Source organism: Anser brachyrhynchus (genome assembly GCF_964034855.1).
Source record: "Anser brachyrhynchus genome assembly, chromosome: 25".
Classification (NCBI taxonomy): domain Eukaryota; kingdom Metazoa; phylum Chordata; class Aves; order Anseriformes; family Anatidae; genus Anser; species Anser brachyrhynchus.
This window is the reverse complement of record NC_137718.1, coordinates 1,865,916-1,890,082: the sequence shown is the minus strand read 5'-3', so window position 1 is coordinate 1,890,082 and position 24,167 is coordinate 1,865,916. Positions and strand designations below refer to the sequence as shown.

General features: G+C 43.7%; 1 protein-coding gene across 3 annotated transcripts; it reads left to right on the top strand.

The window, feature by feature from the left end:
• The first annotated feature begins 5,468 nt into the window (after positions 1 to 5,468).
• TTC12 (tetratricopeptide repeat domain 12) lies at positions 5,469 to 23,188 on the top strand. 3 transcript variants are annotated; one of them, XM_080567708.1, is made up of 21 exons: positions 5,469 to 5,670; positions 5,897 to 6,048; positions 6,665 to 6,695; positions 7,202 to 7,279; positions 7,788 to 7,909; positions 8,702 to 8,761; positions 9,742 to 9,813; positions 10,507 to 10,567; positions 10,650 to 10,838; positions 11,423 to 11,492; positions 12,562 to 12,650; positions 13,734 to 13,899; positions 15,492 to 15,584; positions 15,786 to 15,849; positions 16,875 to 17,009; positions 17,541 to 17,642; positions 17,945 to 18,013; positions 18,866 to 18,967; positions 19,851 to 19,950; positions 21,699 to 21,924; positions 22,862 to 23,188. In XM_080567708.1, exons 1-21 carry the CDS (start codon positions 5,610 to 5,612, stop codon positions 22,935 to 22,937), a joined length of 2,118 nt encoding a protein of 705 aa, XP_080423834.1. In that variant the 5' UTR covers positions 5,469 to 5,609; the 3' UTR covers positions 22,938 to 23,188. The 3 variants fall into 3 exon arrangements, with proteins under 3 accessions (XP_080423834.1, XP_080423833.1, XP_080423835.1); XM_080567707.1 differs by having other exon boundaries at positions 13,731 to 13,899; XM_080567709.1 differs by lacking the exon at positions 9,742 to 9,813 and having other exon boundaries at positions 13,731 to 13,899.
• The last annotated feature ends 979 nt before the right edge of the window (positions 23,189 to 24,167 follow it).

Here is a 24,167-nt window from a genome sequence, read left to right as displayed (position 1 = left end):
TGGGCACCCTGCATGCCTTTCCGAACCCCTGATGTGCAGAAGGAGCACCTGACCGCACGTGTCCCCACTGAGCAGCGCTTCCCAAGTGCTGAATGCTCTACAAGAGGAGTATTTTTGAAGCTTGAGCCTCTGTCGCACCTCGGGTTCTGTCCTTGAGATCACTAGCACACAAATGCTGTTTGATGCCCGCTGTGGATCTGAGTCAGCCGGGTTTCCCATAAAAACATTGCTCTGTTCACTGGCTGTGAGTGTTGTGTGTGTGCGTGCACAAGTGGTGGCTATAAAAGTGGCATTATCACATCCCAGATCAGGGCCCTGGCCGGGGCTAATGTTGGACCAACGTAACCAAATTCAATTCTGTCCTAAGCACCCATCTCCCAGGAGATGTGGACGGGGAAATGAGAGCTCTGGTACGTGGCAGTACACAGGTGCCAGAATTGTTCACAGAAAAAAAAAAAAGTGGTAAGTGTGTTGAGCTAAAGCACTTGTTATCCCAAGAGAACAGCTTTGTCTTTTCTGCTTCCTCGCCAGTGCTCCTCTCTCTTCCTGAACGCAGCTTGCGATGTGTTTTGCGGTCAGTGTTTGAGCAAAGCTGCTGTGACTGGCCCCGTATGTGCCTGGTGCTACTGCTTTCGAAAAGGCTGTCCCAGTCTCCTCTTGGAAAACGACAGCAGCCTGAAGCAGTCAAAATCGATGTTAGCTTATAACATGGCTTCCGTAGGAAAACCACATCTTCGGGCTCTGAACACACCCTAGTCAGGGGGCTGAATCCTAGCCCGAGGCAACGCAGATCCAATCCCTTTATTGCTTTCATTTCCAAATGAATGCAGCTGAACAAAAGATTTGTGTGTACGCTGTGCTTCAGGGTGCATCGCTGGCATCATTTTCTTCTAAAACCCTTTCTCAGTTCCTCCTTGCAAGGCAAATGTCAGAGCAGGTCTGCTAATGAGGGATCACAGTTTCCCACCCCCTGTTTGAGACAATGGCCCAGAAGCGCGTGCAGTGGCGGAGCAGCACGCTGTGGGACCATCGCCTCGCCGTTGGTCTGGTCTGGAAGCCCCGCTCAGCTCTCTGGAAGCTTTAATCCCCCGGGAACTGGGAAATGTTTTTGCTGCTGATGTAACCGATAAACCCCAGTGCAAACACCGTCACCGTTCAAAAGCCTGAAACCTGCGGAGTCCAAACTCCTGGAGGAAAGGAATTTGCTGGGAAAGGTGTTCGAGCAGAATCAGGGTTCAAGCAGGGTGCGTGTCCATTAAATAGTAGTACCAACAAGCATAATTACTGTTTTCAGCACAGTGAGATCCTGCAGGAAAACAGCCACGTTTCTCATTTCTGTATAATGGTAACCAAAAAGCAACTGGAGTGGACCAGAACACTGCATGACACGAGATCTGGACAGAAGTAAACTGAAAACAAAAATCATTGAGAATTACAGGGAGTAATTACAAAGAAAGTCCAAGAGGTACTGCCAGTGGCAGTAATTCTCTCTCCGACGGTTAAAGGCAGGGAGGCTGGGCTGAGAGCAGAGCAGGAGAACAGCAGGGCTGAAAGCACCAGGGCCCTTTTGTTGCCCATGGGGCAACACTCACATCCTCGTGGTACCCGGAAAATTCAACCAGGATCAAACACTGTGCTGGACTCCAAGCAAAGCACGAAGGAGGACACGGGTGGCAGAAAGTGCATCAGTGTGGGGAAGGAATAAAAAGTACAAGCGCGATCATCCTAACGGAACTATTAATCAGTGTGAAAACGGCTCTGTTCCAGCGAAGTGGAAATTTCCACCTGACAAGGAAGTCTATGCTGCCTGAATTTTTGGAGATATTCTCAAGCCCCCACCTTCCCATACCCCCTGAACAAATTAAATGGTTCTTGGATTCTCGGCAGGGGGAGGCCAGCTTCACTGCTGCTGCATCAGCAACCCACAGGCCTGCAGCAAGGCAATGGGTACGTCAGGAAGGTGCAAGGAGAGAACAGATGCAAGGGGAGAGTGAGCTTGAAGATGTTTCCTTCTGTTGCTGGTAGACTCCGCTAATGACTGTGTGATCCCAAATTCACCTCACCAATCCTAATAAATAGGATATAATCCCTGGATAGGATATAAATCCCTGACAGATATTTTTTTCATATATACCTAATATGTTTTGATCCATAGCTATAATAAAAACTGATACAGATTTATGAATAGACTTGCAAACACTTCCAGGACATCATTTTAAATGCTTCTGCACAGAGCTGTATGGCAACGTGACCTCCCTGGCACCATTTCCGTGAAGGCAGCTCTCCGCCCTGCACGTCGCCAGGTAAGCTCTCCCCGTTAGCTGCGAAGTGGCAGGAAAATCCTGCACCTGCCAGGGCTGCACCGAGCTGAGACGGGGAGCAGGCGCCACAGCCACGCTCGCCGGGAGGGATTAAGCAGATCTGCTTACAGCGGAGGTGTTGCCTTCTTCATAAGCTGAACGGCACAGCTGACCCAAGATTTTCATTTCGTTTGCTGTAATGAAATCTCTGCCCGGCTGCTAAATGAATCCCAACTCTACTTTCCGCAGCCGTGTTATTAGCTTTGTTCTGCCCACAAGAGGCTCACGTCCTTCAGCTCTCTCCTCGGGCTTCTCTGGCTGCTGGGTGCAGCTGGTGGGCACGGCGCTGTGCGGGGGCACTGGCACGGCAGGGGCCCCACAGCAGAACAGCACCGCGGCTGCCCTGGGAGTTACTCTACAGGAGCATGTGAAGGGCACGGGGAGCGAGCAGCGGCTCTCTGTGCAGCGCTAGCAAATTGCTCTCTTCTGCAGCCCTCCTGCCGAGCCTGAGGAGCAGGAGGAATAAACAATGGATCTGACAGCAGAATGAGCGGCAGCTTCTTGCACGGGGAGAGAATGGGAAGCTGAATGGGAGGGGCAGAAGTAAAGGCCGTTTTCATGCAGGTGATGTGAGATGCCACAGCTATAATCCAAAAGGCTTTGGATCCGGGCCGCTGACCCAGGGGGGTATCCGGGAGGCAGGAGAGGAGGATAGAGCAAAGCAGAGTGCCAAGCCGGCAGCAGAGTGCAGGGGCAGCTGGACTGCAGCACCCAGTGACAGCCTGCAGGAACAGCGCCTGCCCATCTCCCGCCCATCTGCAGGGGTACATCTGCAAATTCTCAGCGCTCAGAAACCCTCCGAAGTGCCCCCCTTCCCTCTCTCTGTCTCGCAGTGCTGTGGCAGGAAGAGGCAGAACCCAACGCTTCCCTCTCCATCAGCACACAGGGCTCGATGCTGCTGCTCGCATGCAGCACCCAAGGGACAGGAGAGAGAGGCAAGCGGGGAAGCCTGCCTCGCATCTGCCTGCTGCAGCTCAGCACCTCCAAAGCAGACTTAATGAACCGACAAGCCCAGCTCTTTGTTTTGCCTGTGGCTTATTTATAACATTTTTTATTCTCTTAGACCTTAGGGGTGGCTTTATTCCCTTGATTTCCTAGGATAACGAATACAAGCTAGACTGCTGAGCATCTCAGCAATATAGCTATTGCCTCCTGGGTATTTTTAATTGGACACCATAGACACTGGATTTGAAACAGCTTCATTAGTGAACCAAGCCCCGCCTCTGGGATGGAGGTTTGCATGAGCAGAGCTGCCTTGCAGCGAGAGGAGAGGAGGAAGCGTATTTATTAAATGTGCACGAAAGGCAACTCCTGGCAGCCCCTGGGGCCAGGGGCTTGCAGGGATGGTGCAGCTCAGCACCCTATGGGCACACACAGCCCAGGAACGCATTTCTCCTCCCAGCAGTGCAGTGGGGCGCTGATGGGCAGGAGGATGAACGTGGCTGAGATTTGTAAGCTCACAGTGAGATTTCTAATTTCACGCCCAGCAGACACCGCAGTGGCCTGTCCTTGGTATTCCATGTCTTAGGCAACGCTGCCGCTTTCAGGAGACTCGCCAGAGCACCTCCCTCTCCGTTCCTCACTTTCCTCTCCTCAGATGGCTGCGTTACCATGTCTGGGATTAAAATACCCTGGGGCAGCAGGGACTCAGTGATGCTCTGAGGCTGATGTCTTCCAATTGCTGCAATCTCCAACCTTCTGGCTCTAATAACGTGTCTCCAGAGCGTGGTGACAAGGCCCCATCGGGCTGTTGGAGCCACACGAGCTCTCGTGCGTGACCTGATGGGGACGTGCTTTGGGTGAAGTGCCCATGAGGGGGGACCTGGATGCAGGGAGTGCTCTGAACCTCACATCTGACGCATCCCAGCAGGGCCACATGGTGTAAAGGAGGGCTGGGCAGCTCCTGAGAGCTGCTCCTCGGCGTGTGTGCTGCCGGAGATCAGCCAGTCCCCGCGTCGCCTTTCCTGCATCTTCATCAGCCGGAGGGCTCCGGCATCGGCAGCACAGCTGGGCGAACAGCTGGGGTCTGCCTGCACACGCACTGGTGGGTGCGTGGAGGCTGCTTTGGGGACTCGGGAGACAAAGCAGAGGAAGGTCTGAAATGACAGCTCTGGGAGAGATGCCCAGATGTGTTTGTGCTGGAGGATGGTGCCATCCTCTGGCTGTCTCGCTGCTGGCAGGCTGCGTGTCCCGCCTGAGAATGGAGCCCCCAGGCCCTGCAAACCCGGGGCCTGACCCTCCCAGGGACAGAAAGCAGTCGCTGTGCCCAAGTCTTTGCAGGGTATCTTTAAAAAACACTCGGTGTGGTATAAAAATCAGGGCACAAAGGGCTCAAGGATATCGCTGTGGATGAGCATGCACGTTTCCTAAAAGAGGCCCCCTCTCCCTGTGGCTGGTTCTGCTGATCCATGCCTGGTAACTTTTATTTTGACCCAAGAAACCCCTTTTCACTATTTATTTATTAATTGTTTTCTTTTTGGGGAGGCTAGAGGATCTGAAATGCTCCTTGGAGGAAAGCAGGGCCTGTACTGCTGCTGCTGCACTCCCTCCCAGCAGGACAGACAGCCTGCCAGCAGGACTGACAGACTGCTAGTAGGACAGACAGCCTGCCCGCGGGACAGACAGCCTGCCTGCTCTGCCAAAGCAGCCCCAGTGGGTGTCTGACAGAGCAGCAGCAGCAGGAGGCCTCAGTCTAGAGGGAACGGCCTCAAGTTGCACCAGGGGAGGTTTAGGTTGGGATTTAGGAGACATTTCTTCTCAGAAAGAGCGGTCAGGCATTGGGATGGGTTGCCCAGGGAGTTGGTGGAGTCACCGTCCCTGGGGGCATTCAAGGAAGGGTTGGACGTGGTGCTTGGGGACATGGCTTAGTGGGTGACATCGGTGGGGATGGTTGGACCAGATGATCTTGGAGGTCTCTCCCAACCCTAATGACTCCATGATTTTGTGAGAAAACCAAGCCCGGGCCGCGGCGCCCTGAACCACTCAGCCCGCTGAGGGGCCGCGAAATGGCGGCCGCCTCCCTCCCGCCCCTGTGTTTGCAGAACCCCGCCCCCAGACGCCATTTCCGCAGCCGCCACGTCAGGGGCGCGGTCTCCATAACAACGCCGAGGACGCTGCGCATCTTTCGGCCCGCGGGCAGCGCTAGGCCCCGGCCCGGCCCGGCCCGGCCCGGCCCGGCTCGGCTCGGCCCGGCCCGGCTCGGCTCGGCTCGGCTCGGCTCGGCTCGGCTCGGCTCGGCACCGCGCCGTCATGTTGGCCGGGCGGCAGGAGGAGGACTTCCAGCGCTTCCTGCGCCGCGTGGACGACATCAGTAAGCGGGGCCGGGCCGGAGGGGGCCGGGAGTCCCCGGGCAGGGCGCCGGGAGAAAAACTGGGTGGGGAAAAATGGGGCAGGAAGGGAGAAAAAGGGGAAAACTTTCCCTGTGTCGAGGCCCCGCTGGTGCCCGGAGTCGCTTTGTGACCAGAGGTAGCCGTTGGTTCCTTTATCCCTTTATTGGTTTCTTCATCCCTTTATTGGTTCCTTTATCCCGTTTTTAGCCAACTTACTTCAAGGCCTGAACTCTCCGGACCCAGCTGTGAAGGAAAATGCCATTGTGGAAACAGAGAAAAGGCTCCGTGAGCAGGAGGCTGGCAAGGAGGAAGAAAGCAAGACTACGGTGAACAGAACAGTCATCAACACGCGGGCTTCTGTAAGGGCTTTTCCCTTTAGAGTTGTAGCTGTATGCAGTTTAGGTGTTCTCAGCTAATACTAACTCACATACCTTGCCCAGTAGGAAAAAAAAAAAAAAAAGAACAATACATAAAAACCTCTTCTGAATGTAACCTTTTTTAAAATTTTTTCCCTAGCTATCTTATTGGGAATTAGTTGATGTCAAGTTGTCTTTGTCTTAAGGCTGCTAATGACACAAAGTACTTCCCTTGGATTTATTCAAGCTGGATGAAAGTATTGGGTTGCTAAAACTTGTAACTTTTACTTGCACTTCAGGGCTTTGAGCTGTATAAGTTAAACCAGTTGAAGACGCAAGAGTCTTTTTGCTAAGTTCATTAAGCTCTGATTCATGTGGGAGGTCTGGATTTCAGTGACCTGCCTCATTAATGATGCATATGGAAGCTTTCTGGTAATGCTGGAAGAAATTAAGTCTGTCCTTGCCATCTCTCGGTAAAGCGTCAAACTGACATTCGTAATGTGTCAGTCCAGGTATTTCAGAGCCCTTGTAGCTTTGAGCAACTTAACCACGTGTTCCTTTGTTGTTTCACTGAAGCATCTGTGTGTGTACATCTGTGTGCTGTATTTCTCTTTTTTAGGACGTGCCAACTGCAGAGGCAATGAACCCAGGTAGGACAGTGTTCCCTCTAGCATTTAGCAGCTCTTCCATCTGTTTTAGCAGAAATGGAGTGAGGATTGCTCTTCATGCAAGACCGAATTCCACTCCCACTAAAATCCAAGCTAACTTTTCTTTAGAATTCAGTCACATCTAGAAATCTACCAGTATGGTTGCATTTGTTCATAAGTAGGAAGTTTGTTGGTGTAGTTTGTCATCATATTCTGGCCTCATGTACAAAGCTGGTATTCTGAATTTGAAAAGAAACAAGCTTATATCTAGACATGAGCTATTTTGTGGCAAGTATGCAAATCCTGAAAGGTAAGATGGTCTTTTTGTGTAGTAGTGTGACATTCACATTGCAGTTTAACTTTTGAAATATCCCCTTAAGATTCCCTATGTAGAGAAATGACGAAGAAATCCCCTAGAAATGACTTCTTTCTCATCTACAGATTGATTTTAATAATGCAATTATTTTTATTTTTGTAACTAAAATGCCGCCAACTTTTCTGTCTCAAAGATGGCTTTCTGGCAGCTTTGGAAAAAGATGCAAGAGAACGAGCTAAACGAAGGAAAAGAAATGAACGTTTAGCGAACGGTAAGTGCTAAAGGCTTTTCAAGCTAAAGCCTTCAGAAACTACCTAGCAGGAACTGGGATGATTTTAGTGTCTGTTGTGGTACTCTGTTAATGCGATTCTTAGGTACACTGAGGCAATGATTTGCTTTTCTGAGACAGTGGTCTTGTGGACATTGCCGATTAGCAGGATATAACAGGGTTATATACTTCATATAGCGTTGCAGCCTGTTCTTCTCCATAATCTCCTTCTTATAAGAGGGGTTTGGGATGCAGGGAGGTTTCAGTGCTTAAAAGGTGGGCTAGGCAAAGACGCTCAGCTTCCTCTTTGAAAGAGGGCTGGGCACCCTGTGCACTGAAGAGCTCAGAGGTCCCTTGCACATAATGACTAACAAAGATAGCTGCAGTGGAGCTGGACTGGAATTTTGATGATTATTCCAACAGGAGAATATGGCTTGTTTCCTCAGTCACCGTTTAGGGACAAAAATAAATGCCAAAATGTTATTCTGAATGCATACGTGTTGTTATACAGCTCTGAAAGAGAAAGGAAACGATGCCTTCAGGAAAGGAGACTATGACACAGCCATTCAGAGATACACTGAAGGTCTGGAAAAACTGAAAGACAAGCAGGAGCTCTATACCAACAGAGCACAGGTGAGCACGTGAAAGTGAGCTACCAGTGTACTGTTTTCAGTATTACATTGCCAGGATAGAATCCAAAAAGGATTTTTCTGTTACTTAAGTGAATTTCATAGAAGGTAATATGCCGCCTTATAGAGAGGCTTAAAGTGCAGTGCAAGCAGTTTTTCGTGGCCATTCTCCGCTTCCAGGAATTAGTGAGTTCTGCTTTGCTGCAATACTACCAACGGTAAATTCTTCTGTGGCTACAAGTTAACAGCAAGGCAGTACAGACTGAAGTTTTTAATCTTTTTACACACTTGATGAAAGACTTGCACAAAGAAGATGATTAGAGCTGTAAACTCTTTCCTCTTAATTAAGGTACTTGATGCTCCCAGGAACCTTCCCTTTGGCAGGGGCAAGTCCTTGGGGAGGTATTCATGCCTCCTTCTTCCTGCTCCCCCCAGAATAAATGGGGGGAAAAATCATTATGGAGTATAGTTTTGTTTAAATGCATTACCTTTTTCCTTTTTTTTAGGGGTCACTTTTATAATTGTAGAATGTTAACATTTACTTTGCGTTCTCTTAGTGCCTGGTCTAATCCATATGTATCATTTAAATTTTGTTTTATTACATGTATTCTAAATTACAAACTCCAGTGAAAAGGAAAAGAAATTCAAAAACAGCTAGCAATTACCCTGCAAAATCAATAGCTAGGCATATCAACAATGTAATTTTTTTTAGTTAGCTAATGTTCGTGCAATAGTTTTTGGAAATCATTTGACGTATTCTAATTCTGCTCTCTGGGTTTTCTTGGTCGTATTTCAGGCCTACCTGAAAATGCATGAATATGAAAAAGCCATTGGTGATTGCGAATGGGCATTGAAGGTAAGTTCAGCAGTCTGTATTTTATGATCAGGTTAAATGCTCTTGCAGGAAGGATGTGTGTATAGCTGATGATACGGAGACAACTTGCTAATGGAAATGGAAGTATGTGGTGGTGTTGCACAGACTTCTGCATCCTGAGTTAACCTGAATGCTGTAAGGCAGTTTATATTTCAGTGCTACCTGTATGCGGAACTTTCTTAGCTCTTAAGAACTTGTCATTTAAAAAAAAGTAACAATAAACTATAACTATGCACTTTGGCAAGCAATACCTTGCCCATCCTTCAGAAACGGAAAAAGTGAGTCTTTAAGCTCACAAAGAGCAAGTATTGGTGTCAGGTGGAAAGGTGAATATTACATAAAATGCCAAATAGCTGAATCCAAATTGAGTTGTGTTACACCAGTGATGCCCATGGATGCCCATGAGTACAATGCAATTAACAGATTATTAATATTACTGGCAGCATCATTTAAAGAAATCACTACTCTTGACACATAATTGAGCTGCAAAAGGTCACCTGGATTGTTAGTTTTGACTTAGATGTTTCAACAATTAGATTTATTTATCTGTGTACAGCTAATGGAAATTACTACTCATTTCATTCATGGTAGAATTCATAAAAACACGTCTGGAAGTTCTGTTATTATACAAGTTCTGTGATTACAGACTTATTGATGCAGGCCTTAACATTACCTAACTTGTTCTGGGTAAGTTTTTCTGGGAAGGATATTAGCAGTAGCGGCTTTCAGCATTTAACCAGACCAAAGCCTGTGTTCCTTGCATGCAGAAGAGAAGTTAGTACCAGGGGGTACTAATTCAGCATATAAACTTTAGATGTCTCTAGTAGATCACAGAATCACGTAGGTTGGAAAAGGCCTTTAAGATCATCAAGTCCAACATTTAGCTATTAATTAGAAATCTGAAAAAGTATTTAATGTCTCAAGTTTCTAAATACTTTACGAATAATTCCTTTTTAACACAGTGCAGTGAAAAATGTATTAAAGCCTATTTTCTAATGGGGAAAGCTCACCTGGCCCTTAAGCACTACAGTGAGGTAAGTTGACTAAATCTTGTGGCTGTGAGACCGTGCTTCAGTTTGATTTTGGTGTGACATTGTGAGTGAGAGGGACTAATTTGTGGTCTTGTGCACTGGACAAAAAAATAGGGTTCAAAAACTAACAAAGAGCCTTGCTGAGGAAACCTTTCAGAAATGATTCTAATAGAAATAGCTATAGAGGATGGACCACAGAAGTCTATACAAGTCCACTGTGAGAGTGTTGTTGGCAGTTTGGTCTGTGAAGAAAGTTCTTGCTATCCTAAGCCTATTGATGTGTTTAATTCCAAGCATGCTAACAAGACACACAAGTTGAATCCCAGATGATAGTTAGAGTTCGTGCAATGATAGTTAGAGTTCGTGCAATTTTCGTTTTATGCCTTATTTGCTGTTTTGTCACTGGAACTTGTTGTTGTGTTCCCAGGTTTGTACTTAACTTTTTTCCTTCTAATTTGGAATAGCAGGCTATTGCTGTTTCAGATCTAGGGACTGATAATAATATTTATCTCACACTTCTGGTTAAAAAAAAAATTTTTGATTTGCCTTGCTTCGTAAATCTTGTTCTTCAGACTTTCTAAGTACTGTAGCCCAAAAACGTTTGAGCTTAAACAGCATGATTCTGACTAGGATATTTTTTTTATCATCTTGCCATTTTTATCATAAGTTAAGAGCCTGTTTCTTTTCTGAGTTAAGTCTAGGCATTGTTACCAGAAGATCTTAGAAATTGATCCCCAAAAGGAAAGTTTGTTCAAAGGTAAGAAATATAAATTTTTATACTGTTGACCCTTGTTTTCTGATCAAAAACCAACTTGCTTTGTTTTCTTTTGATTTCCAAGATTGTATAAATGAGGTGAACTTGGAGGAAAAAAGAATGAAAGAAGAAGACAGAGCAATGAAGGAATTTCTGTCCGGAAAACTTGAGGCTCTGTCAGTAAAAGAATTGCTGCGGAGACTTGACAGACCTGACCAGAATATCCTCTTCTATACAGGAGGGATCAGAGCTCTGACAGGAGCCGTGAAAGACTGTGAGTACTTGTTGCAAAGGTGGTTGGTCATGGGAGTTGTAATCCAACTAGATGAATACAACTGGAGTAGTTTTTAAAGGAACAAAAGCACTGTTCCTCTGAAAAAATAAAATCAATATTGTTTGATATTTCAAAATTTATGGTCAGTAGATTTTTTTATTTTTTTGAATAACTAAACTGATACTGTAGCAGAGCTGTTGAGACTTCCTTAAGTATTTGGGTCATTTAAGAGGTATTTAATTTTGTTTTTTTAAGTAGGTAATTCTCGGTTAAAGTATATGGATTTTCAAAGCTATTCTCGTTTTTAAGCCATCCTAAAAAGCCTTTAATGTGAAGTCTATCATTTTTTACAGCACCAGGCATGAATTACAGTAGTCTTCAGCTTCAAAGCAGTTTCTACTTTAAGTATTTTCTTGAAGATTTTGCCTTCTTTTCATGATGCAAACATTCTTTCCCCAAAGCTGTTGATCCAGTGACCTTTTCCTTCAACACTGTATTACAGAAGAGCAGGTGTCTGCCTTCACAATGATGCATCAGCCAGATGGCTCACAGAGCTGACTTGTTTATCTCTGATTTTTTTTCAGGCACTGAGCAAACTTTATTTAGAACAAACAATGGATTCAGTATCATCAATGACAACGAGGTCGTAAGACGGTAAGAGCTCTCCAAAAGAGAACAGTAGCATGTTACAGCATAAGGAAATGAAAATATTGTTTTCAAGAAACACAATCACCTCATGAAATGCAGATGAAATGATCACATAATAATGGAATAACTGATTTTAATGTCTGAATAGACTGGCTTATATCTGACTCAAACAAATAGTGCTCTCTTAGATGCAGTGGACAGAATTCCTGAGTTCCTGCTTCTGTCTGTGATCTCCTATTTCGGCAGTTACCCTGTCTTTAGTGGTGAGAGCAATTTTGTAAAAGCTTTCCATAAAAGAACATCTGATGTAAGAAGTTAGTTGCTTTAAGTATGCTGGCTGGACTCCGTGGTGCTAGTAATTCATGTAGGTAAATAGCCTCAGCTCTATAATGTAACCTGTGAAACTTTTCACTCCTGTAATCAAGGAAGAGGATTCTCTTTGGAGACCTGTATCTTCTGCTGCTGTATTTTCTTGGCAGCCATTACACCGTGTTTTGGTAAATAAGAAACACATCTGACTAATACCTATCTAAATTGCTTTCTAATCTTTGCCTCATAAGGAATCTCCTGTCTGAATGTATATCTGAGTCAGTTCCAGACAGATGATGGAAACAAATAATAGTTCTGCAGAAGTTGCGATCTGAAAATTTTGCACAGCCAAGTTGGTTCAGAGCAGCATGATCTGGTTAAACAAGGCACGAGAGCTATTCTTCTCCTGAGGCATAATTCCAAATTTGCACCAAGCTGGTATGCCCTGGCTAGCCACAACTTTGTCAGTGCAGAACTGAATTTATTACTTGTGGTTTACAATGATCGTGTAGGGTCTGTGTGTGTTGAGGATCGTGTAGAGCTAGTAGTTCATAAATCTGGCCTCAGAAGAGGTCCCGGGGAAAACAAGTGTGGGAGTCCTAAGAATGTTTAACTAATAAGCTGGTATTGGGGCTTATAAGCTGAAGTGTTCGTTTGGCAGAGCCTCATCTCTGCGAGGCTTTGCTGATTTCTCCTAGTCAAAGAGCTAACCCTAATTGTTTCATCTGTCCTTAGTTCTTTTTACAAGCTCACGTTTCTAATTTAGGGGCTTCTGTGCAGAGAGAAAAAACATGGCTGAAGTGGATTTGTCTGTTTCTCTTCTCTTCCTTTGGCAAGCTGTCTGCGCCGGGAATGGTAAAACGGTGTAACCGACATTAATCATTGTTAATGTACTGTTAATATGGCACTTGCTGTGTCTAAAATGGTTGTTTGGCATGAACATCACTTTCCCAGAGCACTTGGGTCTAGACCTTATTGTAAACAAAGATTTAAAGGTCAAACACGAGTGCTGGGTGTATGCTGCTAACAGCAGCCACAGCGGTGGTGCTTCTGTCTATCGTGAGATGAAACTTACAGGCTATTTCTATGAACTTTTTAAATCTACTGAAGGGGCAGAAAGTAAATTCCCTGTGATTATTGCTGGCTCTTAAGACAATACCTCTTCTATGATTTTATCTTTTTTAAGCAGTTATACCACTGAAAAACAGGGCTGTGTAGAAGTAGTATTAGGGAAGGGTGAATTCCTTTGTCATTCACAGTAAGCAGTGACCGGTTAGGTAGCCTTAGCCTCTATTTCTATGAAGTCTATAGGCAGCCCAGAAATGGGCTGGGGTAGCGAAGTGTCCACTGGTGTGGCAAGACTGCCACTCAAGGGCAATACAGAAAGTTTGGTATCTGCACCTAGGCTGGGTTACAACTGATGCCCAAGAGAATATTCATGCAGCATGGTAGGAGGAAAACTTGCTTTATATTCTTATCAGTAGCTAAAAGAAAGTAACAGACTCCTGTGCAGCTACGTATGTTCGCCTGGTGGGGCAGTGTGCTATTGCGCCTGAACAGCCTGGCTGCTAGCAGTTTGCAGGCGGCTGACAAAGTAGATCTGTTGAGAGGAGCACTTTGTGCTCACGGTTCTGGTGTCTGTTCCTTTGAAGCAACGTACGGTGCCTGAGAAGCTAACATGTAGCTTGTGAGAGTAGAAATTCCAACACTTGTGTGTGTGATGAAGTCATGAAGCTGAGAGCAGATTAGTGAGTTCTACTTTACCATTGCTCTGCAGGAATGTTATGCAAGGTGAACACGTCAGAGTGAATGAGTACGTTAGTGGATGAAATAAAGATATTAAACCGGTTAAATCAGCACCTAGAGAGAAAGAAGTATCAAATAATGGGGATTTCATCATGTGTGACATTGCTCTTAGATGTGCTCTGCTTTCAGAAGAAAATCAACGGCTTCTATTGACTCACCCTGATGTAAATGCACAGCTGTCAAAACTACTTGCTTCTGGTGCATCGGAGATCCAGAAGGAGACATTGGCACTAATCATGCTCTACTCGGAGAACGAGAATGGGAGGAGATTGTTGGTCAGGCATCAGGACCTATCCAGGTAGTTAATGCAACTAAAATTCAGCAAAGCTTGCTTAATCCCTGGGTTCAGAGATCCTGAACTCATTCCACTAGCACCACATTGAGCAATAAATGTCAGACTTCCTGAAAGGAATATAATGATATTGAGGGCTCTGCCCTAGAGGGCTAGGCCTAGTTGAGCAAAAGTGGAAGTTAGGCATATGGAGAAAGCAACTTCAGTAGACTTTATACTTGCAGAGGCCTCTGCAACTAAGTAGAAAGGGCTTATTTCTGAGGACAGTAACGTAATTTTGAGGCATAATTACCTTTTTTTAAACCCACAAGTGTGTGTTTGTCTAGCACTCCAGCAAGAGCTTACATTGCTGTCTCTTAATAGCTCATGGTTTCAAGCTGCGAATCGCTCCTCATCTGGTAATTGGCATTTATGATTATTCAGTGTTGCCATGACTCACTGAGTGGAGAAAGAAACAGTCTATTACCTCTGTGCTATTGTCCTGCTATTTTATTCTAGAGTTAAGCAGAGGAGAAATTTTAATGTACTGGTTTGCACTAAATGGTTTAAAGAGACGGGTGAACAGAAAATATTCTCCAACAGATGTACACACTTCACTGTATTATATACAACATTAATCACAAGACCTTTCTCCTTGCAAGAAAGGCTAAAGAAATGAGCCATGTCTAAGGGGAAGTTTAAAAGAGGCAAATAATATTACTTTGCCTTGGAATATCAGGAGTCTGAAAACTTCAGGCAGCTTCTGAAAGAGATCCTGGGTTTGACTGCTATAAAAGAGTTAGGATGTTCAGGAGCTAATTGATAACTATAGGTTCTCTTACCAAACTACGAAGTTGGAGAAGAGCAGCAGGGAATTTCAGCTCACCAGAGGAGCAAGTGGAAATGCCAGCACGTCTGCAAAGGTGCTTATTGTGGGGCAGAGGTTATGGGTTTGCAGTCCTGTAAATTCCATGCAGCTCCAAATCACATAGCAGCAAGCATGCTGTTCCAAAAGCTCAAAAGGTGACTGGTAGGATGTTTTTATTCAGGCAGGAGATTAATCTTTCTTTGCTACTATAAAGTTTGTAAGTTAACACCTTCTGACCCATACGCGCGCACTCACAGGCTGTTGGGTTTGCTCAGCATGTCCTTTTAAGCCATGCAATTGTCACTCACGTTCCCTGTGAGCCTTTACAATCTGCGGAAGCTGTTCAGTACTAGGCTATGCTGACAGTGTTCTCCGCCCTGACTATTACCTTCTACTTGTCCATCTCGAAGATGTTTGTCAGTGGCAAAGCAGCTAGGCTTCAAATGTCTTGTGAAGCTTAGATGCTGATAAAGTGTTCTGATGCTGATGGAACATGGTACTTGTGGTTGTGCAAAGAGGTATGACCTTGCGAGAGAATATAGTGCCAAAATCCTAGGGGCAGTTAGGTGACTGAATGTATTTGTAGGGCCTAGTACGTGAAACTTGGGCAAAATCTAGTGAGCTCAAGGAGAGTAGCTCGTAAGATTATAAACTGTGTTGGTACACTTAAAATAAAATTTTGATCTTTAATTATTAAGGCAGAGCTGATGTAAGTTTTGTTGGTTTTGTTTTGTTTGTTTTTTAATAACAGATGGCTGCAGATCTTGGTGATGTTCGTCAAAAACACTGATGCCAGAGCTAGCAGTGCCATGAATATACTGTCTGATTTAACTCAAGAGGAGAAGTAACTTGCATTTCTTCATTTTGATAAGTTGTGCTTTGAAATGTACTAAATGACCTATTGATAGAGGCTGTTGGTCTTTGCTGCACGGGTACATTGTTGACTTGTTTTACCTTCTCTGGATGTTGCTGTTTTGTTGCCTTTCTGTGTGACTTTGGTCTAAAGCTCTAAGTGTCCAAATATGGCTTTCTTTATCCCCAACAGGTTCAAAACCCAGTGTCGCATCATGTTTTCCACAGGTGTTTTACCTTTATTCACCCAGTTACTGGTACGAAAAGTCTCAGTTTCTATATCTCTGGTTTATTCTCCTGTACCACATCTCATGACTCCTTCCAGTTTTATAGCCAGATGCTCATAGACAGAACTCCTCTGTGGCAGGACTACAGTAGTTACATTTCGAGTTCTGTAGGCGTAATAAATCCAATTTTGTCATACGCTTCCCTCAGGAAAATGCTCTGTCTTCAATATTTAGTGCTTGGTTTCTACATGTTGCTGTTTCTACATGTTGCATATTCAGTGAAAGCTCTAGACTTGGCTGCAGGTTCCCGCTGGTAATCTGTCAGGCGATGATTTCACCCCTCAGCTTTGTTTTACTCTTTTCGTAATGAGACTTTAATCCACTGTCACTAACTAAATAGATCTTGGATAGTGGCTTATTCTGTATTCTCCTAAGAAGAGATCAGGGTAAAAAGATCACATTAGGCTACAAGTAAAAGATGTTGGGTTGTTCAGATCCCTTCTCTGGTTATCATTTATTTAAACTATACAAACTTAAAATACTGTTGACACATAAATTCATCCTCAGGAAGAAGGAAGTTGACAGGGGAGACGGGTTCTGTTGCAGAAGAGCGGGTGCAGCTGGAAAGTAAACATTTCCACTTTGCTCAGAAATTTCCACTTCTCCAGCTGAGCACCAAGAAAATGCAGTAATTATACCATTTTTATATGGCTTATTGCTCTCTCCTTTTGAACGGAACTTCCTGGAATTGCAACTGAAGCAGAGGTTGTTCTGTTCGGTGGCCCATGTAAGAGGTTCGAGGTTAGAGGCTACATTCCCAGTTCGAGGTTAGGGGCTACAGAAGCCAGTCACTTTTTCCTGAGACGTAGGACTGTCAGAACTTCAGCGGGAGATTAGCTGTGAAAATGGGATTGATTTGCAAATTTTGTGCAGTTTAGCTTTAATACCGGCAAGAAAGATTCGGGAATCCCAGACGGGGGTAAGCAAACAACATATAGGTATTCCTGTCATGTGTTCTTAATTTCTTACACTACTCTTCTGTTTTCTCTTTTTAGACCTCTGCCAAGATTGTGAACCAGGCAGCCCTTGCCCAATGCATTGGCATCATGGGGAATCTGTGTGCAGATGCAGTCATCCGAATGCAGATGGCTGAGAGCAAAGAGTGCTGGCAAGCCTGCATAAAGCTTGTGGTAAGGAGACTTGATGGCTCCCTACAACAGTGTTTTCAACCCTATTGGTTTGGAAAATGGCACTTGTGTGATCTTGGTGACTTGGGTTTGCTTGCCTCCTGTAGTAGCCCTGGACCCTTGACTGATATCCTTTAAATCTGATAGCATAATAGGAAGTCTCAAAGCAGTCTGTTGTTCACCTCAGTTGTGGCTCAATAGATGGACAGAGGAGAATGACTGGTCCTTTACTGTAGGCAGCCCCTTTCAGGATGAGGATGCAATATGAACTCAGTCCTCAGGAACTGAAGAGTTCAGGGGTTGGGAAAGGATCTTGTTAACTTCCTACACATCATAAGTTTCAAAGTGAAACATGCACATGAACAGATCCATATCAAAAAGGTGTCGTTGTCACTGGTGCTGACAGAACTTTTTCTTCCCTGGAGTTTTTGGTGCATCGGGGAACACTGGTCACTAGGTGAGCACACAGAAGTCTGAGGAAGCCCCCATTTGGAACCTCTGAATTGACTGCACTTTTCTCTCCTTTGTGCATAGGATGAGTACTTTGATGTGAACACTCCCAAGTATCAGGAATGTTTGTTTGCGGTGCTGGGCCTAATGATGAACTTACTGCTTGAATCAAATGCGATCATCCAGGTATGCAAGATCTGTGAATGTTCTTCGGTAGCTTTCTTGTTATGATCACTTTCTTGGAGATTCAGAGGTGTTTGAGCAGTTGGAGCATCTTCCTCCCTTGTCCCTGTAAATGGGCCTGATGCGAGTCTCTGAAGCTATACAGGAACATTCCAACAGGGTGCTGAACTGTTAGTAACACAGAGCCGTGGGTGCCCTAATCTCCCCTGGATTCTCTCGTGTAGAGTAATTTGTCTATTAACCTGTTCCTGCTTTAATGCTTTCCGGCAATCGGCTGTTCCTGAGTTCTTGACACTGTTTTTCAGTGCCTTGCTGTGGACATAAGTGGCAGATGCATGTCTCTCCTCGGGGATAAGGATGGAAGAATTGTGACTGTAAGTAGATATCTGTAGACTAAGAAGAGGTTGACAGATGATCTGTCCTGAACACTACTGTGCAAACTACTGCCCTGTGCAACTCTTGTGGAAGCCTGTACTTCAGGCTTTAAAGCCTACAATGAGATTTGAGTATTGTTATTACTAACGAAATAATATACCACTTAAATTATTTGGGTTTTGGTACGCCATTTAGTGCAAGAGTTTTCAGCGTTCCCTTGAAATCTGTTGAATAGAAGCTTATACAAAAGATTTCATCCTTAGGCTCGTTTTCAGTATAAAGCATTAAATCAATGGAGATGCAAAGGAGCAGGAACAATTTGGGTGTTTAACAGCTGTTTCTTTTTACAATTCCTCTATGTGAATCATTCCTAGGAGGCTGTACTCCTATTAATGGTGTGTAACTCCCACAGATAGCAATTATTCAAGGCAAATGGGTAGAAGCAGATGTGGTCTCAGCTGGGAGTCGGTTCACCTCTCTGAACTAACATGAACTGTTCTGATCTGTTTTATTTGCAATTACTTTGACTCAATGCCAGCAGTTCTGGGCTGGTTTCTACTAGGTATTTGTTTCAATAAATAAGTATGCCGGGAGTTGTCCCGATCTTGGTTTGGTCTCACCTCTCTCTACACTGAATCTTTAGAAACTGTGCTGAGCTGAGTTTCCAGTAAGCAAAAATAAAGCCATGTCCTGAATGTTCCTAATATTTCTGTAAACTTCTACTTTTATTGCTTTAATTACTTTGCTTTTATTCAACAATTTGCAGAAAGAAAATAATGTGAAAATTCCTTAAATAAAATTTTCTGTATAAATAAATTACTTTTTTTTCCTCCCACACTGTTCTTGCTAAGAGAGCCATTGGAGTGTTAAGTCGTGTCCTGCCGGCATCCTCTTTGGCAGTAGAAGCAGTAGTGAAAGAAGGGGTGGTGAAGAAAATGATCAAATTCTTGAAGGTAAATTATGTCAACTGACTTCGCTTTAATTGTGTTATTATAGTCCCTGAAGAAAACTGTAGTTGCCCCTGTGTTTAGCCTTCTTTTTTAAGGAAAAAGACCCGTGCAGTCACTCTGACTGCACGAATTTCACCTATGTTGTCCATTGTACTTGAGACCACCATTACCCTGATACAGTTTTAAGGAGTTTTGAGCCTAGGCTTCTGCCTTGTAGTCTGTAGCCCAAATTTTTCAGTGGTTTACGTATGAGCCAGTTGTCTCTACCTGTGTACAACTGTACTTGCAGGGACGTGCAAATTTAAGAATCTGCTACTGCAGGCTCAGTTGGAGGATTCAAGCTTAAAATAGGAGTGGTCAAATTTGGACCACCGAAAGTCAATGGAACCCTTTACCCTGATTACCAGTGAGTGTTGAATCGAGCCAGGGAGGAATTTATCCCTAAATATATACATATATGAATCTACAGACATACAGCAAAACAGTGTCTACATATTTAGTGGAATGTATATCCTCCCGGGCTGGTGTAGATGCCACAGTCCTGCTATCCAGTGGATAAAATAAGTCTAGAAAAAGGCTGTGGTGTTCAGTTTAGCTCTTGTAAGTAACCAGCATCAGAGGAGTTGTTAGTTTGAAAGGAATTGGGCTCCAGAGATTCAAGGAATTGTGTGTGCGTGTTGTTGGCAGGGAAGAGATGGTTCTTGTCCTAGTTTTCAGCATCTGTTCATCTTGAGATACCTACTCTACAAATGTCTTAATTTTGTATTTGGGTTTAGGCGTAAGGAATAACTGTATCCATGGTACCTAAGCTATTCTGTAACCTTGAGCAAGTTGGGGCATGAACTGTATGGTTGTTAGTGTACACTTTATTCTAATCAAAATCTAGGCTGGAGGACAGATCACATCCAATTACGCTATAAAGACTCTTTCCATCTGCACAAGAAGTAACAAACAAGCTCAAGAAGAGGTGGTGAAGTCAGATAAAAGTAAGTGACAACTTCATTAATTGGAGACTGAATGCAGAGATGAAATCTCAGCATCATCCAATGACTTTCTTCCCTAGAACAGAACTGAACACTTTTACTCTTGCAAGACTTTAGTGATGTTTTCTGAATAACAAAGCCTGACATAATGCTTAATGAGCCTTAGCTCTGTGTGTGGATGGAAACATGCACGTCAGATAATGAGCCTGATGTAGACAAACTGTGCTTTACTTTTGTAAAATAGCTTGCTATACATTTTCAGGGCCAGAAATCTGTATCTTTGAAAACAGTACTTGTAAAGTTTAACTGAGTTGGGTCATATTTCCAGATGTTAGTGGCTAAAACAAGCAACTTCATTTAGACATCTGATTTCAAGAGGTTGAAGTTGTTTAGAGTTTGCTATTAAAAGGAAATGGCAGTGGAGATGGAATGATGCTATCGGTCAGGTAGGTGTCTTGGAGTATGTTTGAGTTACTAATATTTGCTCTAGTTGTATGGTATAATACTGCCTGAATGGCTTTGAAATCCAGGTTCAACTAATGCTTATGCAATTACAACTGAGAATACCTAGGTGATATCTAAATGGTTGAACCTGTCAAGAAATTGTCAGCTCGTGTAGTTCAACTTGAACCCTAAGGATTTATCCTCATTAAAAGTCTCTCAGAGCACCGTCTTCCTTTTGTAGACCCTAAATTAGTTTCACTGTCATATGCAGATGAAGCTTACGTTACCTCAGATTAGCGATAGCAATTCTTTTTGCTTTTGCCAAAACCCTGGATATTCATCTTTTGAAAAGTCACTATTTTTGTCATCTCAGTTTGCCAACCCAGACGTTGCTCTGCTGCTAGGAGCCTGTTGAAATCAAGCTATAAAGCCTATGACATGAAATGATGTTCTAGCTGGGCCAGTTAGTTCGCCTTCACTGGCCCGTGCTGGTACCACTGTGGCAGTCTGGAGCAGCCCTCCCTTTTCAGAAGGTATTTTTGCAGCAGAAAAGTGAAGAAGCATAATGTGATTAGGAAGAACAGATGGGGACAGGAAAGGAAATAAAATCAAACTTATGTAACCCCAAGGAGACTTCATGCATGTGAAGGCCATGGGTGTATCTTATTTTGAAAGCAGCCTCTTTCTAGATTCTATGGCCTGAGGAGATGGGGCTGCTGTTCACAGATGCCAGCAGCAGCTGCTCTACAGCTCTGTGTCGGGAGTATAGCCCAAATAGTCTGCTGCTGTACGTTAGTGTAGGTTACAGAAGTACATGGAGCTGAGCTGCTGTGTGTTAGCTAAGCATACATTTATACACACACACACAGAGCATTTTTATGTCCCTTTTCCTTTTTTTCCCAGCTGCTCTTTCCACAATCTCAGCCCTGTTCTTGGTTTGCTGGTATGGTAGGGTGAGAGGGGTTGCTTTTTCAAGTTCAGTGCAATATCCCTTAGCAAGCAACAAAGGTGGCATGTTCAGTTTCAGGGGAAAACTTAACAAATGGAGAGTAGAGTGTAGATTGAGTTTTGTGAGAAAAATATCTGGGTAGGTGAAGCAGGACTGGACCTGAAGGTGAAGTGTACTGGACTGTGAACCTTGCTAAGAAATTCCCTTGTTCTTCCAAGTTTTCTAGAAAAAAAAAAAATCTAGAAAAATACACTCCATGGAACAATGCCTGCCCTCTAGTGTAGGTAAGGGCAACAGAAAATATCAATGCTATTTGAACAAGTCTGTACTTCTTGTATAAGCAATCTGTTGCTCACAGGGTTCAGCGTGCTGTTGAAGCTCTTGGAATCAGAGAATGAAATCATTGTGGGAAATGCTGCTTTCTGCCTTGGCCAGTGCCTTGTAGTTCCTGGAGCAGCGACATCCTTACTGAATTCCAATGTTGTGATGACTTTGTTGAAACATGCTGGTGGTGACGCTACGAGAACTTCAGTGCAGGAGAATGCTGCAATTGCGCTGGGGAAGCTGTGTGTCGCTGAACCAAGGTATTCAAAAAAAAAAAAAAAACACTATTCTTCTCCTGCACTGTTCACTTGTTACTAGTTGATAATTCTTAAACTGATATGGGAACTTATTTGGGAACTAGAGTCTGGTGCGGGGAAAAATGAGGAAATCTAGTAACACCAAAACAGCATAAGTCAATTCCATTCATAGACCTGGCAGGTACAGAGCAGATGAGCAGTTTAACTATTCTGTGAAATGTATCACTCTTCCTCCAATGGAATTTCCATTTGTGGTACTGTCCACACAGCTTTGCTTTAGGATTTCTGTGTTCTTAGTTGTCCTATGTAAGTTGTTTCTTGGAGTTCATTTTGCATTGTTTGTTGTTGCTTCTGCTGGAAGAATGGGAGAAGTGATGCTCTCTTTGTAGAGGTCAGAGAAATAAACGCAAAACAAAAGTATGTCAGCAAAGAATGCCTGTGCTGCTGCCTACCAAGAGTGTGCCGAGTCCTAGCTAGCTGCAAACTGTCAGTTGGACACCGAGCTGCATTCTGGTAGAACTGAATTCCAGCATGTTTCCTACTCCTGCAGAACCACTGCAGAAAGCAAAGGATAACGTTTAGGTTCTGGAAGTTCAAGGACCTTGCTCCTGCTGGAGCTCTCAGATGAGCAATAGCTAAACTATCTGCTCTGAGATTTGCAAAACACTCGCAAGAATGAAAGGGAAAGACCTTGTTTAGTTGGTTCTGTTAATTTGGAATTTCACCTATTTGAACAATTGTCAAGTATTATTTAGAACTTCTGTTTTCCTTTTTTTTTTTTTGTGAGGAATAATAATTTAGAAACACTTTGCCCTGTTACTTCAAATTTAGCATCAAACATACCGGATGGTTTGGTCATGGGGTACAGCAGAGCAGTGGTAGCTTAAAACTCTTGTTAGTCACCTCATATCTCTGAGCAACCTTTCTGTTGTCTTTTCAGGCATATCGTTCAACTGCGTGAACTCAATGGCATGGCCATCCTGAACTCCTCTATGAAATATGTACATAGCATCTGATGTCCTCAAGAAAGTTTTTGTATAAGCTGTTTAATAGCCCTTGCTGTTGAATATCTTCTTTTCCTAATAAAACTAACTCAAAGCAGATAACCTGTTCAACCACTTTTCAGAAGTGTGTGCTCATCCTACAAAGAAGCCAGTGAAACAACATCAATGTAAATATCAAGAGAAAGAAGTTAATTTATTATCGAAGCTTACAAAAATAACAGTTCTGCTAAGCTTGTATTTACCTTAATAAATGATGTCACCCTTTCTTAGTGGCAAGTTCCTTGCTGTTTAATTATTGAGCAATGGGTCGTCTACTTTCTAGTTGGTGACAGAACCCAATGTTTAGAAGAAAAGAAATAATCCTCTACACTTCTGGAGTAGGGTGTCACTTTGGAGAATCCTTTTCCCCATGCACTCTCCATTGATTGCTAAATTATGCTTTGGTATTGCATGTGTGATATCACCTCCCGCTTTGCTTAAACATCATTCTTAGGTGGTTAAATACTTCGGTCTTAATTTCGCTAAGCTGTGAGCCTTTGTGATAACTTATGGTAATGCAGTTTGTGTACGATTTAGGGGTGGTTGCTTTTAAAAGCATCAGTTTTGCTGTTTTGGTAAATTTAGTCAGATTCCATTGCCCTTTAGTTTTGTGCAGAGTAAGAACAGTAGTTGATCTTGATCCTAAGTACTTTCTTGTGGCCCTCTGTGTTCCTCTCTAATCAGCTCTATGGTCATTTTTTTTACACAATAACACAAGTAGTGCATCCTTCAAATGTCTGTTTTCTGGAGAGGTCAATAATGACTTAAGGGTAAGGGCAAGGAAAGTGTAATTTGAAAAGCAAGGCATTAATCCATTGCTGCTCTTATGTGTTCTTCTAAAAAGGCAGTTTAAATCACATGAAGAAGAGTTTAGTCTAAAGAACCTGCTTTGTGCATTAAAGTATAGCAGCTTTATTGCCAAAGTTCATCGTCAGCAATAAAACACAGCCTTAGAATCAAGGCAAAGTACTAGGAGTGTGTGTTAATCATCTGTAAATCAAAAAAAGCACGGGTTTAGTGGGTTTCTAAGATGCTTCTTCAAACATATCCCTTGAAGACTTTGAAGTCTATGTATGTAAACTTATCCCTTTAGAACAGTGGCTGACAAATTACAGATCATCTCCTTTTTCAAAAAGCAGCTGTATCTTCTCGCTTCAGAAGAAGGATTTCTCATGTGCCTGTTTTTTCTCCACTCACAATGAA

Excerpts from the sequence above, each read along its gene's own strand:
- TTC12 (XM_080567707.1), top strand. The coding sequence starts at position 5,610 with ATGTTGGCCGGGCGGCAGGAGGAGGACTTCCAGCGCTTCCTGCGCCGC. Across the intron at positions 18,968-19,850 it reads AAATGATCAAATTCTTGAAG|GCTGGAGGACAGATCACATC; the intron begins GTAAATTATGTC and ends ATCAAAATCTAG. Across the intron at positions 21,925-22,861 it reads CTGTGTGTCGCTGAACCAAG|GCATATCGTTCAACTGCGTG; the intron begins GTATTCAAAAAA and ends TTGTCTTTTCAG.